This window comes from Aspergillus oryzae, chromosome 4 (genome assembly GCF_000184455.2).
Source record: "Aspergillus oryzae RIB40 DNA, chromosome 4".
NCBI classification, from domain to species: domain Eukaryota; kingdom Fungi; phylum Ascomycota; class Eurotiomycetes; order Eurotiales; family Aspergillaceae; genus Aspergillus; species Aspergillus oryzae.
Window position 1 is genome coordinate 3,450,834 of NC_036438.1, and position 13,512 is coordinate 3,464,345.

At 49.9% G+C, this 13,512-nt stretch overlaps 4 protein-coding genes across 4 annotated transcripts; 1 reads left to right on the plus strand and 3 right to left on the minus strand.

Moving 5' to 3' along the window:
* Positions 1 to 1,072: 1,072 nt before the first annotated feature.
* AO090102000392 (putative quinol monooxygenase) lies at positions 1,073 to 3,796 on the minus strand (the record flags this gene model as incomplete). Its single annotated transcript, XM_023236849.1, has 6 exons — positions 1,073 to 1,223; positions 2,158 to 2,329; positions 3,041 to 3,162; positions 3,234 to 3,282; positions 3,345 to 3,376; positions 3,495 to 3,796. The coding sequence occupies 6 exons, from the start codon at positions 3,794 to 3,796 to the stop codon at positions 1,073 to 1,075; spliced, it is 828 nt and encodes a 275-aa protein (XP_023091792.1).
* A 912-nt stretch (positions 3,797 to 4,708) lies between these two features.
* Positions 4,709 to 6,103, minus strand: AO090102000391 (glycosyltransferase family 15 protein; the record flags this gene model as incomplete). The annotated part of the gene is made up of 4 exons (XM_001822528.3): positions 4,709 to 4,865; positions 4,926 to 5,544; positions 5,597 to 5,860; positions 5,950 to 6,103. The coding sequence occupies 4 exons, from the start codon at positions 6,101 to 6,103 to the stop codon at positions 4,709 to 4,711; spliced, it is 1,194 nt and encodes a 397-aa protein (XP_001822580.1).
* A 311-nt stretch (positions 6,104 to 6,414) lies between these two features.
* AO090102000390 (putative gamma-tubulin complex component GCP5) lies at positions 6,415 to 9,042 on the plus strand (the record flags this gene model as incomplete). The annotated part of the gene is made up of 1 exon (XM_023236850.1): positions 6,415 to 9,042. The coding sequence occupies one exon, from the start codon at positions 6,415 to 6,417 to the stop codon at positions 9,040 to 9,042; it is 2,628 nt and encodes an 875-aa protein (XP_023091791.1).
* Positions 9,043 to 9,409: 367 nt separating this feature from the next.
* AO090102000389 (phosphoribosylformylglycinamidine synthase) lies at positions 9,410 to 13,504 on the minus strand (the record flags this gene model as incomplete). The annotated part of the gene is made up of 1 exon (XM_001822526.3): positions 9,410 to 13,504. The coding sequence occupies one exon, from the start codon at positions 13,502 to 13,504 to the stop codon at positions 9,410 to 9,412; it is 4,095 nt and encodes a 1,364-aa protein (XP_001822578.1).
* Between the last annotated feature and the right edge of the window lie 8 nt (positions 13,505 to 13,512).

Consider the following 13,512-nt stretch of genomic DNA (forward strand, 5'->3'; position numbering starts at 1 on the left):
CCGCAGGGTTCAGCCAATCAGGGGACGGGCCTCGGTCTTGATAAAAAGGGGCGGCTGTTCATTAGGGCCTGCGGATCATGTGCCTTCCCGTGGTTCCGGAATCCGTTTTCAGGCATCGACTGCTTCCATGGTCTATCCGGGTAGATTGCCTTAATTTCCTAGAACTACCGATGATGATCATATTCTGATTGCACGGTGCTTGGGGTACAATATGGACAGAGCGTGACTTTATTTGTTCAGAACCATTGGCAATTCCAGATAGAACAGACAGCGAACAGACCACATTGATTTTCACATGCACATACTTGAGTAGAATCCGTGGTTACTGCTAGTCCCAGGCAGTCCGATGGAGTCCAATTTCACCTCCCTCAGATCTACCAATTAGGGTCCGCCAAGTCATGGGAGCTCAATAATAGATGACCTACTATGTGGTACTAGTCCCACTGACATCCATCTCCTAATTACCCGCCGCAATTTCTTGACGTGCACATGGGAACTACTTTTCCTGGACCACATTGCTTAGATCTACGTTGGGTATTATTTTTTTGTGGCATTTTTATTGAATGTGATTGAATATTTAATCTGACAGAAAGATTCATCCTGGTATAAACGTTGGTGAACAAGTTGGTAAATAAACAACTATATACATTTCATCATGACTATTTGATATATATTTCACTCTATAGTACAGGATGGTCCAGTGTATATTCATCTGACTTTTACAGTTCATCAAGACAACCTTTTATCTCACGGATCAAATTAGAATTTTTTCTTTATATATATATATTATATATATATATATATATATATTGTACTAAAAATTAGACTGAAGTCGAGTTGTTGACATGGTATACGATAGACAAACAATATATAGTGCATGCGCGACATAGACATCGTGCAGTAGACTGTTGGCATGGACAAAGAGTTAAAAGAACTCTATTTTAGGGGAACAACCCCGCCTGAGCTCTCAGAAATATATCGAGCTTGATGCTTATAGAGAAGATACTCAATAAAAATACGTCATATATAACGATATCATCAAACTATCTAAGAAAAGACCAAAGCTCATATCCTACACCCGGACAACCTGCGCAGATTCCTGGAGCAACTCACTGCCAACCTTGAGTTCCAAGGGTTTGCCTAACAGCTCCGGAGCCTTCTTGATGAGATCCTGGAAGTAAGGTGCTGCCCGGTGCTTGTCCAACGCAGCTTGGTTCACATATCTAATAACGTCGTTAGCAATAGGAATTGAAGAAAAGACAACTAACAGACAGCTGAAGGATGGACCAACCTCTCAACGACAATGATCTCTTCCTTCTTGGCATCGGCATAAGCATAGTATACCAGAGTCTCGGGCTCGTGTTCTTGCACGTTCCGGGTGATGTTGGCCAGTTCAGCGGCGAGCTATACGGCGAACAGGATCATTAGCCTTGATTTTCATGTTCCAACTGAAGTGCCGCTCATCTTGATCATAAGTGCTTTATGCTGGATCAGATGGCCACTGTTGATAGGTACCAACATCGTCAAACTTTCCCTCCTTGGGAGTAAGGATAGCAATCTGGTTGATAACCGCGGACGCCATTTTATTGGTTAAAGCCGTGATGAGGAAGATGGGCCAGGAAAATAGACACACTTCTGAAGTAGTAAGGTAGGATAAGTTGATAAGAGAGACCTTGAGTCTATCCCTAGATCTTGACCTAAATACCTCGCTAGTACCTCGGTATGCCGAGAATGATGATGAAATCGTTGCTGATAAATGGTTGGGTTCAAGGGCAGATTATTAATCGTAGATCCACTGCACTCAACAAAAGTCTCCGAAGGTTAAGGATAAGAACAAGCGGAGGACATAGTTGACTCAACCAGTGTAGATATTTATGTAGTGATGTGCTTGCAACTGATGTCATTCTTGATTGTCAACGATCTTATCTCGAGTCACCCAGGTTGTCGCCTCAGGCATCACGATATGTGCCGGGCCAGAACACTGTCGCTATCGTTGGTCTCCCAGTTTACAGGTAGGTTAACTGGGGAATTCGAACCTCTTCATGAGGAATATCTTATCAGATCCTCGACATTTCAATTTGGCTAATTCGGGAGCCAAGTATAATATCCCACTGTCGTGAACTTTCGCCCTAGCATTATTACTATCGCACAACGTACAATTCGACCTTCGTTGCTATGTATATACTCGATAGCCTGGTCTCCCCCTCGGAACCATAGAGGAAAACTATAGTATATAGTTTTAAATTATACAAACGTACGATAATCTGAATCATGGTCTGGAAGACTGTTCTTGACAGGGACAATGTAATGAGAATTGCATTACGCAATCCTTTATGGAAGAGTGACGAATGAAACTGCTTAAGTCGATTGGTAGAATACACCTACATACTTTCTCTTATCTCAACTTTAGTGGTAAGTGTCAATTCTTTGAGCATTTGAATCGATTGTTGTAAGCCCCAATGATAGAGGCTCTCAAGAATTGACCATGTTAGAATGTTGGGTGCTAATCCTGAGGCTGTTATCCAAGGATGGAAGAACCGGAATAGTCGAACCAATCACCACCCGGAATTAACACGACTATGTTTTAACCAATCAAGACCAAGAAATACAAATCACGAGCCGGAACGAGCGAATGACAGCGATCGTAGCCTCAGGCCACTATCGGGCGTGAACGGGAGCCGCCAAAGGAATCGATGACGGACGACCGCTTTCGCAACCTGAGGCACCCACCGCCTCACACCACCCGCAAAATCCTAGCGCAGCCGTCCTTGTCCTCTGACTTCAACCTCGTCCACACCTTGCCCATCCTCCTCTCCTCTCACCACGTCAATTCGCCCGCGTCTCCATTCCAACCCCCCTCACAATGTCGCCCGTCTCTGTCTTCCGTGTCGCGACCCGCGCCGTCCGCCCTGCCAGCCTCTTCAGAGCTTCTCAATTGCCCCGGGCCCGCCTGCAGACCCCGGTTGCTCTCGCTATCAACCGTCCTGCCTTCAGCACCTCTTCCAAGCGTCTCGGCGGTCACCACGAGGATGAGACATACGAGGAGTTCTCTGCCAGGTATGCCAGCCCAACCAGCCAGCCATTGAGCCTGCGACGAGCCGAGAGCGAGCCTCGAACAACGACAGCAGGGGCTCGATCCGGTTGGCCGTAATCTCCTGATGCCTGCTGTCGGAATCTATGGCCGAGAGAAAAAGGAAAAGGAAAATAAAAAAAGGGCCTCCATTCCCACTAACGCTTGCAACGCAATAGATTCGAGAAGGAATTCGACGGTGTCCAGGATGTCTTCGAGCTCCAGGTAAGCCAGGCTTCTCTCGCACAGAGATCATTCCACATATGGCCCTTACCCACTTGGTTCTCGGTTTTATAATCATCCAGCCTGCCATTGGCAGATTGATCCACACCACCATACGTATCTATATTACATGTGAGATAAGTTAATGCTGATGTAATGTTTGCTATGAATCCAGCGCAACCTGAACAACTGCTTTGCCTACGATCTCGTCCCTTCCGTTGAGGTCCTCTCCGCCGCTCTCAGGGCCGCTCGCCGCGTCAACGACTTCCCCACCGCTGTCCGTGTCTTCGAGGGTGCGCATCCCCATATCTTCCCCTGCATTTTGTCATGACTCTGTGAAACAGTCATAAACTCACACGGCTCGTCCGAATAGGTATCAAGGCCAAGGTCGAGACCCAGGACCAGTACAAGCAATACCTTGAGGCCCTCGAGGGTCTCCGCCAGGAACTCGGCGTTGCTCTCCGTGAAGAGCTCTACCCCGGCGAGCAGTAAATAATCGACCATAGTCTCGTCATACCAAATCACTTTTTTGTCCCACTGTGCCAGTCGATTAGATAGGAAAGCTGTATACATACTCTAGAATGCAGTTGGTGGAGGTGTTCCCCGTGTCTCTGTGATGGGTTTGATCTATCCCCATCTTCCGACCGGAGCCCTACTGTCCGGGGGTTTGAATGGAGGTGCACACGTGCTTTTCTATACCAGTGCTACTATTACTATAAATCTTGTGAGCATTTGATTGTACTCTGTATTATTGGAGATAGTGAAAATTCATGGGGTTGTTTTGATGTCCACTGGAAGTATAGCATATGTGCCTAATGGTCATGATGTACACACTTTTCGTGTCGTTCAAAACACATCTGTCAATATGCAGATGTTAACGACGAACTAGATGGTGGTTTGGCAAACGAGATAACGAAAGAGAAAAGATGCGCCAGTTTAATGTTTCCTCGTAATAAGAAGACCAGTTTGAAATGTCGTGAAATATATAGGTACAACAAAGGCCGGCAGCAACTCGATCAAGATAGCACAACGCGGCTAGATATCAAATATGGAGTATTTTAAGGTAAATATGGGAATGAAAATCGAATAAAAAAGACCATGACCGATCCTTTCAACGCCGCCAGGATTTTAAGAGAAACAAGTCAAAGTGCTTAGGGTCGTCAATGCTGAGTATGCGATGTACAATGGAAGAAACCAGTCGTGATAGTCGCGCACTGAGGTCGTTAGATGTCGGATAACGGGACGTTCTCGTGCCCGAGGCGAACTCGCTGAGTCCCAAGTCTGATAATATACAGATCCATCAAGAGAAACCATGCCCGTTCGCTGCAGCTGACGCAGCCTATCCTGTGTAGAGACTGGATGGTTGCGGACTCGCTGCGAGCGCTTCCCGAAAATGTAAGAGGACGTTACAAAAGATTAATGGGTTCCGACATGTTTGAAGTAGCTCGGCCGACAATCTTCCTTGGCCAGGAATGGCTCGCCAGCGTAGAACTTGCCTGGAGTGCAGCCAGAGCACTTGGGTGAGTTGGGGCAGTTGTAGTAAGGGATATGGTTGTATCCAATGTCGCGGAACCTGTCATGAGTAACCCAGTCAGCGTGGGCAGAAAGTGCAATATGGGGCTGATTTACGTACCAATGAACCTTCGCCGCATCTGCGAACAAACCTAGACCAATCGAGTGCACAGGAGCATCGCCCCATCGTTCATAGTAAAAGCCGCCCGCGCGATCCAAATGATTGAAGTAAGCAGAATACTTTTCTCCCCTGAAAAACTCCATATCACCGATCTCAAAGTTGGACCAGAAGTGGCAAGTAGAGTATCCATTTGCAGCATTAGTGTGCTCTGGTCGCAATTGGTCGTCCGTCAACCAGTCCAGCATATTGTTGTCGGACAGATAAGTAGGGTTCGCGGCAAGGAACTTCTTCGTCTCTGGCCAGAGAGTGGGGATACTCTGGGGAGCGTCGAAAAGGTTGATGGTGAAACCGTATGTTATGTTGCGGTCCTCTACGAATCGGAAGACATCATAATCAACGTCACAGAAAAACTGAACCTTGGGCTCGACACGCCAGTAGTAACGGTAGTTCTTAAGGGCCGGGTGCTGATAGAAGAGGCCGCTGTTCCAGCGGCACATTTGATGGTAGGATATCTTATCGCTATACTGAATGCCCTGCTCCTTCAGCACCTCGGCGGATTCGCGGAAGAGGTCCATGTTGATCCAATCGGGGACATCCCAGTGTTCCTTCGGTACTTGTTCTGAGTATAGTTAGACCGACCGTCCAATGTATATAATTTTCATTCTGCATACCATATTGGCACTTCGCCTTGGTTAGCGCTTGCGTGCGCTTCTTGAACTCCTCTGTGAACGGCTTGTCGTTGAAGAAAATCCAGGGGTAATTAAATTTGCTGTTCCACGTCCGTTCCAAATCGCGCATTGTCGGAATCAACTCCTCGAGCTCCTCGTTCCGGACGAGAGAGATGAGCGCCGCGTTGGTCCGGGCGGAGTTGGCACTGTCGGGGGAATAATCGTTCTCGTCGGCTCGCCATAAATGTCCTTCGGGTTCTCCGGTCGCTGTGAAGAAGAAGTTGTACTGTCAGCCTCGGATATGCACGGTACGCATAATATAAGACAACCAAGGAGAGGTGGAAGGGAAAACATACGCTCCTTGAGGGGGTCGTTTTGTATGCCGGTATAATCCCCTTTGGGCCCCTTACTAATGATGCTAGTAGGACCATTGTTCATTTTAAAGATCAGGAAGAGGATGAGAATGATGCATGACGCACCCAGCATGCGAATGGGTCTTGCGACAGCCATCTTGACTTTGACTGAGTGCGAAACGGCAGCAAGCAAGAGGCAGGAAGAAGGGAGAAAAGATAATGAATATAGAGTTGGTATAGGAGAGACTTCGCTGGAGGTCTCGATGCCGCCTTTCCCTCAAAGGGTCTAGCGTGGCGACTCAAACAACACGTCAACTGCCGCCGCCAATCAATACAAAAGCCGCGTAACCCTCCCTCTAAAGCTGTCGCAATTCTCCCGACTTGCCCCCTTTCCTTGTCTTGGGCAATGGGGAATCTGTGCGTTAGCTGCTGGCTTAGTTCTGCAGATAACCCCTCCCACCAAGCGGCATGGCCATTCCCGCCAGCATTAGTGCGCTAACTGACGAGTTGGTTGCGACCGTCGCCAAAGTTGATAAAGGAACTCCCCGTTTCAAAATCCTGAAACGTCGTACCGAAGATACTCTTAGAGCAAATGCTCATGTCCGTACGGACCAGTTTGCGGTTGCGAACCAGCTAGAGGGACTCCAAGAAAAGTTCCAGGTTCTCAATAAAGATGACTTAGCAGACGCTCTCCGCGTCCGTCTCACGGAGTTAAATGAACACAAGAACTCATGTTTCCCTGAGATCCTATCGTTATTGTTGCAGCTTGCTGATCGCCCTGCTCAGCTGTCAAAGGTAGATCGCCTTGAGAGTATAAAGAAGCCTCAAGAGCGTGTGGAATCCCTATCTTGGACGGAGTTAGATGTTTCTGGAACCGCGTATTGTGAGGAGGATATATGGGAATCTGTAGACTTCGGCGCTGGATCCTCCGAGGATGACCTCTCGTCCGTATCAAGCGATAGCTATCAGGGACGATCTTTGCCTCAAACCTCCATAGCCCTAGAAGAGGACTACGTGATTCCAGAAGACCTATTTTCTTCAGGAGAAGATGAAGACCTTGTGGTTTCGATCAAAAGCGCCCAATTCTGGCGAAATAAAACCAGTACCGATACTGAGCAGCATGGAGGCAAACCCTCGCAAGTTCTCACAGAGCTTCAGATTGTAAGAGAGACAATATTCATGCTACAAGGCCTACCTACCTCCTTATTCTGGCGTCATCATGAAAGCGTTGAGGTAGATCGAAAATACTCGCTGGCGCATTTATCAAGTGAAACGCTATCTTCATTACTACGTTCATTTTGCTCCATTGGGTCAAAAATAGACATTTTAAGACGATACAATCAAGTCCCGCGGGTTATTCCTTACCTGCAGACTTTCCACCGGGGCATTGAAGATCGCCTGCGCGAGTTTGACAGGTTCTTATCTAATGTGCAGGCACAGTACCTATCGCAATCCAGAACTATTGCTGTCAGTCTTCTGCAGCTATACGAGAGCGTTCTCCGTGAATCAAAGCTGCTTCTTTTGTTAGCAGAAATTGTATCTAATCTCAGACATGATGCATCGGATAGCCCAGTACGTTGTCTTGATCTCCTCTACGACTCCGTCTGCATGACGCAAGCTACCGGTGACGAGAATGAGTTCAAGTTCCTGGCTCAACTGTTTTTTTCGTGCTTCGAGACCTATGCACGCCCAATTCGCCTTTGGATGGAAAAGGGAGAGTTGGAGGAGACTGTGCAAGGCTCCTTTTTCATTCGCGATAACCGCAATAATGACCTAGACCTACGAACCTTATGGCATGGATGGTATACATTGGATGAATCGGCATGGATTTCAAGTGCACCGAAATTCGTCCAACCTGTCGCTCGCAAGATTTTCGTCGCAGGCAAAAGCATGGTCTTTTTACGACATTTGGATGTATCAGGGGACGATGAACACGCAAGAAAGAGCTCATTAACGCTTGGAGATGTGTTCCCGGAAGACTCTGCTTCCGTTTACATGCCGTTCTCGGCATTGCTCGACTCAGCCTTCGGGCGAATAGTGGACGAGAACCACTCCTTCACATCATCACTATTGCGAAGAGAGCTTGATCAGCAGTGTGGGCTATGGATCTCCCTTCAGGCGCTGGAACATATCTACCATTGCAAAGACATGAGCGTATACGGACCCATCGACCATAAAATCTTCGACCTTATCGACCGAGGCAGAGGAGCCTGGGACGACCGCTATCTGCTCACCGAACTCGCCCAGAGCGCATTCAGCACTTTACCATTCATTGACCCATCTAGAGTAATAGTTCGATCATCCAAAGACCCCACCAACAAAGCACACACCCACAGTCGCTCTGTCAAACTCCTCCAAGCCATCTCATTCGACTACGTCCTCCCCTGGCCCGTAGCCAATATCATCACGAAAGACGCCATCCTAAGCTACCAACGCCTCTCGACATTCCTCATGCAAATCCGCAGAGCGAAACACACAATCGTAAAACAACGCCTACAATACTCACCCGAAATCTACGAAGCCAGAAAGAACGCCCAGGCCTACGCCCTGCGACATAACATGCTCTGGTTCCTCAACACACTATACAGCCACATGACCGACTTCGTCATCTCAACTACCACTGACTCACTCCGCAAAGACCTCTCGGCCTGCAATGACGTCGACACAATGGTGTCCGTCCACCAATCTTACATGTCCTCATTGGAAGACCAATGCCTTCTCTCCCAAAACCTAGTCCCCCTTTACGAAGCGATCATCTCCCTCCTCGACCTCTGTGTCTCCTTCTCCGATCTCCAATCTACTCGCTATACCCAGACCAAGTCTGCCCAGAAAGAATACGGGCAGGACAAAGACCAGAGCGATGAAGAGGAAGACGAAGACGAAGACGATGAGCCTGAACACGACGAGAAACAGACACCAGTTCACGAAACACAATACTTACAGCAAGTGAAAACAACCCAGGATCAGTTCAATCAACTTGTCGGTTTCCTGGCCGCTGGATTGAAGGGTGTGGGTCGTGCTAATGCGCAGGTTAGCTGGGAGATTTTAGCTGAGAGGTTGGAGTGGAGGAAGGAGCGGACGGCGGATCATGTATGAGTACTGTTTTCTGGATTATGATAATGATTACCATGGCTGTGTTTTGCTTTTTATCGTAATATTCTCTTTGAGTGAGATTCTCGGCTTGATAAAAGTCACGGGAAAACAAAAGTCCTTCGAATAGGATGAAAGTGAGAACAATAAAAAATCTTTAATTCATTTATAATTTACCTAAGCATGGCATCGTATCAAAAATTCATCCTGGAACATCCCAAACCAGGGAAAATATAGAAAGACGTCGCAATGACAACCAATTTCGACGGGAATAGATTTTCTTTTAGGGATAACTTATCCCACATATACAGACGATATGGCCAAGCATATACAATCCAGTTTCAGCTACTAAAGTGAAGAAAATTTCAAACTTTTAACCGACCCATCTTCTGGCACTGTAGAAGACACGGCCCCAGGGACCGATGTCACCCCATTCCTGGGCCTTGGCGGGCAGCCAGCTGGCGATACCGCCCATGACGGTACGCTCGGGGTGAGGCATGATGGCCAGGACACGGCCGTTGGCGTTGCGGATACCGGCGATACCCTCGGGACTGCCGTTCGGGTTGAATGGGTATTTCATGGTTGGCTTGAGACCGGCGTTGTCAACGTACTGGACGGGAGCGAGACCTTCCTGAACGAAGGATTGGGCGGTGACATTGGAAGAGGGGGAGAAGGAGGCACGACCCTCGCCGTGGGCGACGGCGATAGGCAGCGAGGTGCCGTCCATGCCGTGGAAGAAGACGCTGGGTCTGGAGGGATCAGGGTCCGACACACGAACCATGCAGACACGGCCTTCATACTGCTCGCTGGCGTTGCGCTCGAAGCTGGGCCAGTTTTGGGCGCCGGGGATCAACTCCTTCAGACGAGACAGGAATTGACAACCGTTGCAGACACCCAAAGCGAAGGTGTCAGGGCGCTCGAAGAAGCTCTGGAATTCGGAACGAGTGTTCTCGTGCAGCAGGACAGACTTGGCCCAACCTTGACCGGCACCAAGCACGTCACCGTAAGAGAAACCACCGCAGGCAGCCATGCCAACAAAGCTGGCGAGAGACACACGTCCAGAGATGATGTCGGTCATGTGGACATCGACGGCGGAGAAGCCAGCCATGTTGAAAGCGAAAGCCATCTCAGCCTGGCTGTTCACACCCTGCTCACGCAAAATAGCTACGCGAGGCTTGTTGCTGAAAGGAGACATCGAGGTCAGGCTGGTGAGCATAGGGAGAGCCTTATCCTTGGGGTCGAAAGTTGGGTTCCATGACAGACCAGGGTCGGCATCATCAAGAATGTTGGCATATTCCTGATCAGCACAAGCAGCGTTGTCACGCATCTTCTGCATATGGTACGAAGTGCTGGACCAGGTCTGCTGAAGGTTGGCACGGTTGTTGCGATACACCAAAGTGTGTCCGTGGTAAATGGCAAGGTTCTGCTTGGTTCTCTCGGAAACTCGTCCAATCTTGTGGATCAGGCCAGCAGGGGGACCGCATGTGGCAAAGCAGGAGCGGAACTGGATCTCGTGTTCTTTGCGGACCTGGAACACAGCTCCCAGCTCTTCAGTGAACAGAGTCTCCACGACATCCTTCGTGCCGGAGCTGGGGCAGATGTTATCGAGCATGACCTCGACACCGCAACGACCGGCAAACATCATCTCTGCAAGGGTGGTGAACAGACCACCATCAGATCTATCATGGTAGGCCAGGACAATGCCCGCGTCCTGCAATTGTTGAGTAGCATCGAAGAAGTCCTTGAAGATTTCAACATCACGGACATCAGGACAGTCGTCACCCACCTGGTTGAAGACCTGAGCAAGGGCAGAGCCTCCCAAAGTCTTGCGGCCGAAGGAGAGATCGACGAACATAAGGACGGTCTCGCCGACGTCCTCTAGACGACGAAGAGCCGGAGTCCAGGTCTTGCGGTAGTTGCCAACCGGTGCAAAAGCCGAGATGACAAGAGACATAGGCGCAGTAACCTCCTTCGCCTGCTTAGAGGCTTCATCAGTCCACTTCATCTTCATGGACATGGAATCCTTTCCGACAGGAATGCTGATACCAAGTTTGGGGCAAAGATCCATTCCAATGGCTTCTGCAGCCTCGTAGATGGCGGCACCTTCACCTGGGTGGCTGCTAGCGGACATCCAATTGGCAGAGAGCTTCACGTGGCTGAGACGGTCAACCAGATCGGCAGCGGCAATGTTCATAAGTGACTCCGCAACAGCCATACGTGCCGAAGCAGCAGGAGAGATCAAGGCAAGGCTTGGTCTCTCACCCATGGCCATGGCCTCACCAGTCTTAACTCCTTGAAGCAATGCTGTGGCAGTGACAGCGACATCAGACACAGGAGTCTGCCACCTACCAACCATCTGGTCGCGTGCAGTGAGACCACCAACTGTTCTGTCACCAATCGTGATGAGGAAAGATTTGGAGGCAACAGCGGGAAGAGAGAGTACTCTGTTGGCAGCCTCCCCGATGAGCTCAAGATGGTTGGGTGCAAGAGCAGGCAGGTACTTCGTAAGGGTTGCATCGACGGCGGGAAGTTTCAATTTACGGGATTCAACGACGCGAGTCATCTTAGGAGGCTTTCCGAATAGGACGGACAGGGGCAAGTCAATAGGCTTGGGGTACTCGGTCGAGTCCCTGTCCATGAGAACGAGCCTCTTCTCCTCCTCGGACGTTCCACCTCCACGACCAACAACGGAGAAGCCACAACGCTCACGGTTGGCAATAGCCGTGAACTTGTTCATGGAGTCCTCCCCAACAGCCATGACGTATCTCTCCTGAGCTTCGCAGCACCAGATCTGCATGGGGCTCATGCTCTTGTCGGCACTGTCAATCTCGCGAAGTTCAAAAGTGGCACCCAGGCCGGAATCATGGATCAGTTCGGGAAGGGCGTTGGAGAGACCTCCAGCACCAACGTCATGGATGAACTTGATAGGGTTGTTATCACCCATAGCGGTACAAGCGTTAATCACTTCCTGTGCTCTCCGCTGGACTTCAGCGTTGCCTCTCTGCACACTAGCAAAGTCCAGCTCAGCAGAACCTTCACCCGAGGTAATACTGGAGGCGGCACCACCACCCAGACCGATCAGCATGGCAGGCCCACCAAGGACGACGAGGAAAGCACCAGGCTTTACAACTTCTGGCTTCTTGATGGCATGCTGGGGCCGGACAGTTCCGACACCACCGGCAAGCATGATGGGCTTATGGTAACCTCGAACTTCCTTCTGGCCATTGCCAATATCAATTTCTGTCAGCAAAGTACGGAAATAGCCAGATATACAGGGCCGTCCGAATTCGTTGTTGAAAGCCGCGCTACCAATGGGAGCCTCCAACATGATATCCAAGCTGCTAGCGATGTGGTTCGGTTTGCCCACATCCAGTTCCCATGGCTGTTTCAAGCCAGGAATCTGCAGGTCGGAGACACAGTATCCGGCAAGACCTGCCTTGGGCTTTGAGCCTCGTCCGACAGCACCTTCGTCACGGATCTCACCGCCAGAGCCGGTTGCGGCGCCAGGGTATGGGGATACCGCCGTAGGATGGTTGTGGGTTTCGACCTTAGCCAAGAAGTGAACAATCTCTTTCGTATGATTCCACTCCCCAGTGGTAGCGTCGGGAGCCCAGTGAGCGGCGACATCGCCCTCAAGAACAGCAGCATTGTCGCTGTAGGCACTGACTGTGTACTCTGGGTTTTTCTTGTGTGTATTCCGGATCATCGCGAACAAGCTGTTGGGCATTTGTTTTCCATCGATGACCCAGGAAGCATTGAATTGCTTATGACGGCAGTGTTCCGAGTTGACCTGTGCGAACATGAAGAGCTCGACATCGGTAGGGTCACGGGCAATAGGGCCATTGGGACCATAGGCTTCCGCAATGTACTCAATTTCAGATTCTTCCAGAGCCAACCCTAAACGTTTGTTTGCTTCCTGCAACACCTCCTTCGGAGACTTGTCGCTCCCGTGGAGGGGGATGGTCTCAAGGGGAAGAGGACTGTGCTCGGAAAACATCAGGTGTAGGTCAGGTTCTTCCTGGCCCAGAACCTGTGTCATGCGATCGTGCAAGACATCCTGGAAACCCGACTTATATTCTGCGGAGCTAGCGCGGAGACACGAGATCTTCAATCCGCGCTCAATACGGTCGACATACTTGCGCAAGCCACAGACGTGAGCGATACCGGTGGCCTGTGAACTCCATGGGGAAATGGTTCCCGTCCGAGGGAAGACGTAGAAGACATCGAACTGGCCGTCCTCGGCACTGAAGGAGGGAGGGATGTCGGTGATATCACCATATTGCAGGAGCTGCTTCAGAACGTTCTGCTGCGGTTCATCCAAGGGTTGAGAAGCATGAACGTAGTGAATCCATTGGGCTCGAACATCTTGAGCTCCAATGCTGGCCGCAATTGCATGTCCCCGGGAGCGAGAGAAGGCAACAGACCCGGGGAGGGCCAGAAAGGTGGAAGCGGAGGAAGCGGAGGTCATTCTGAACC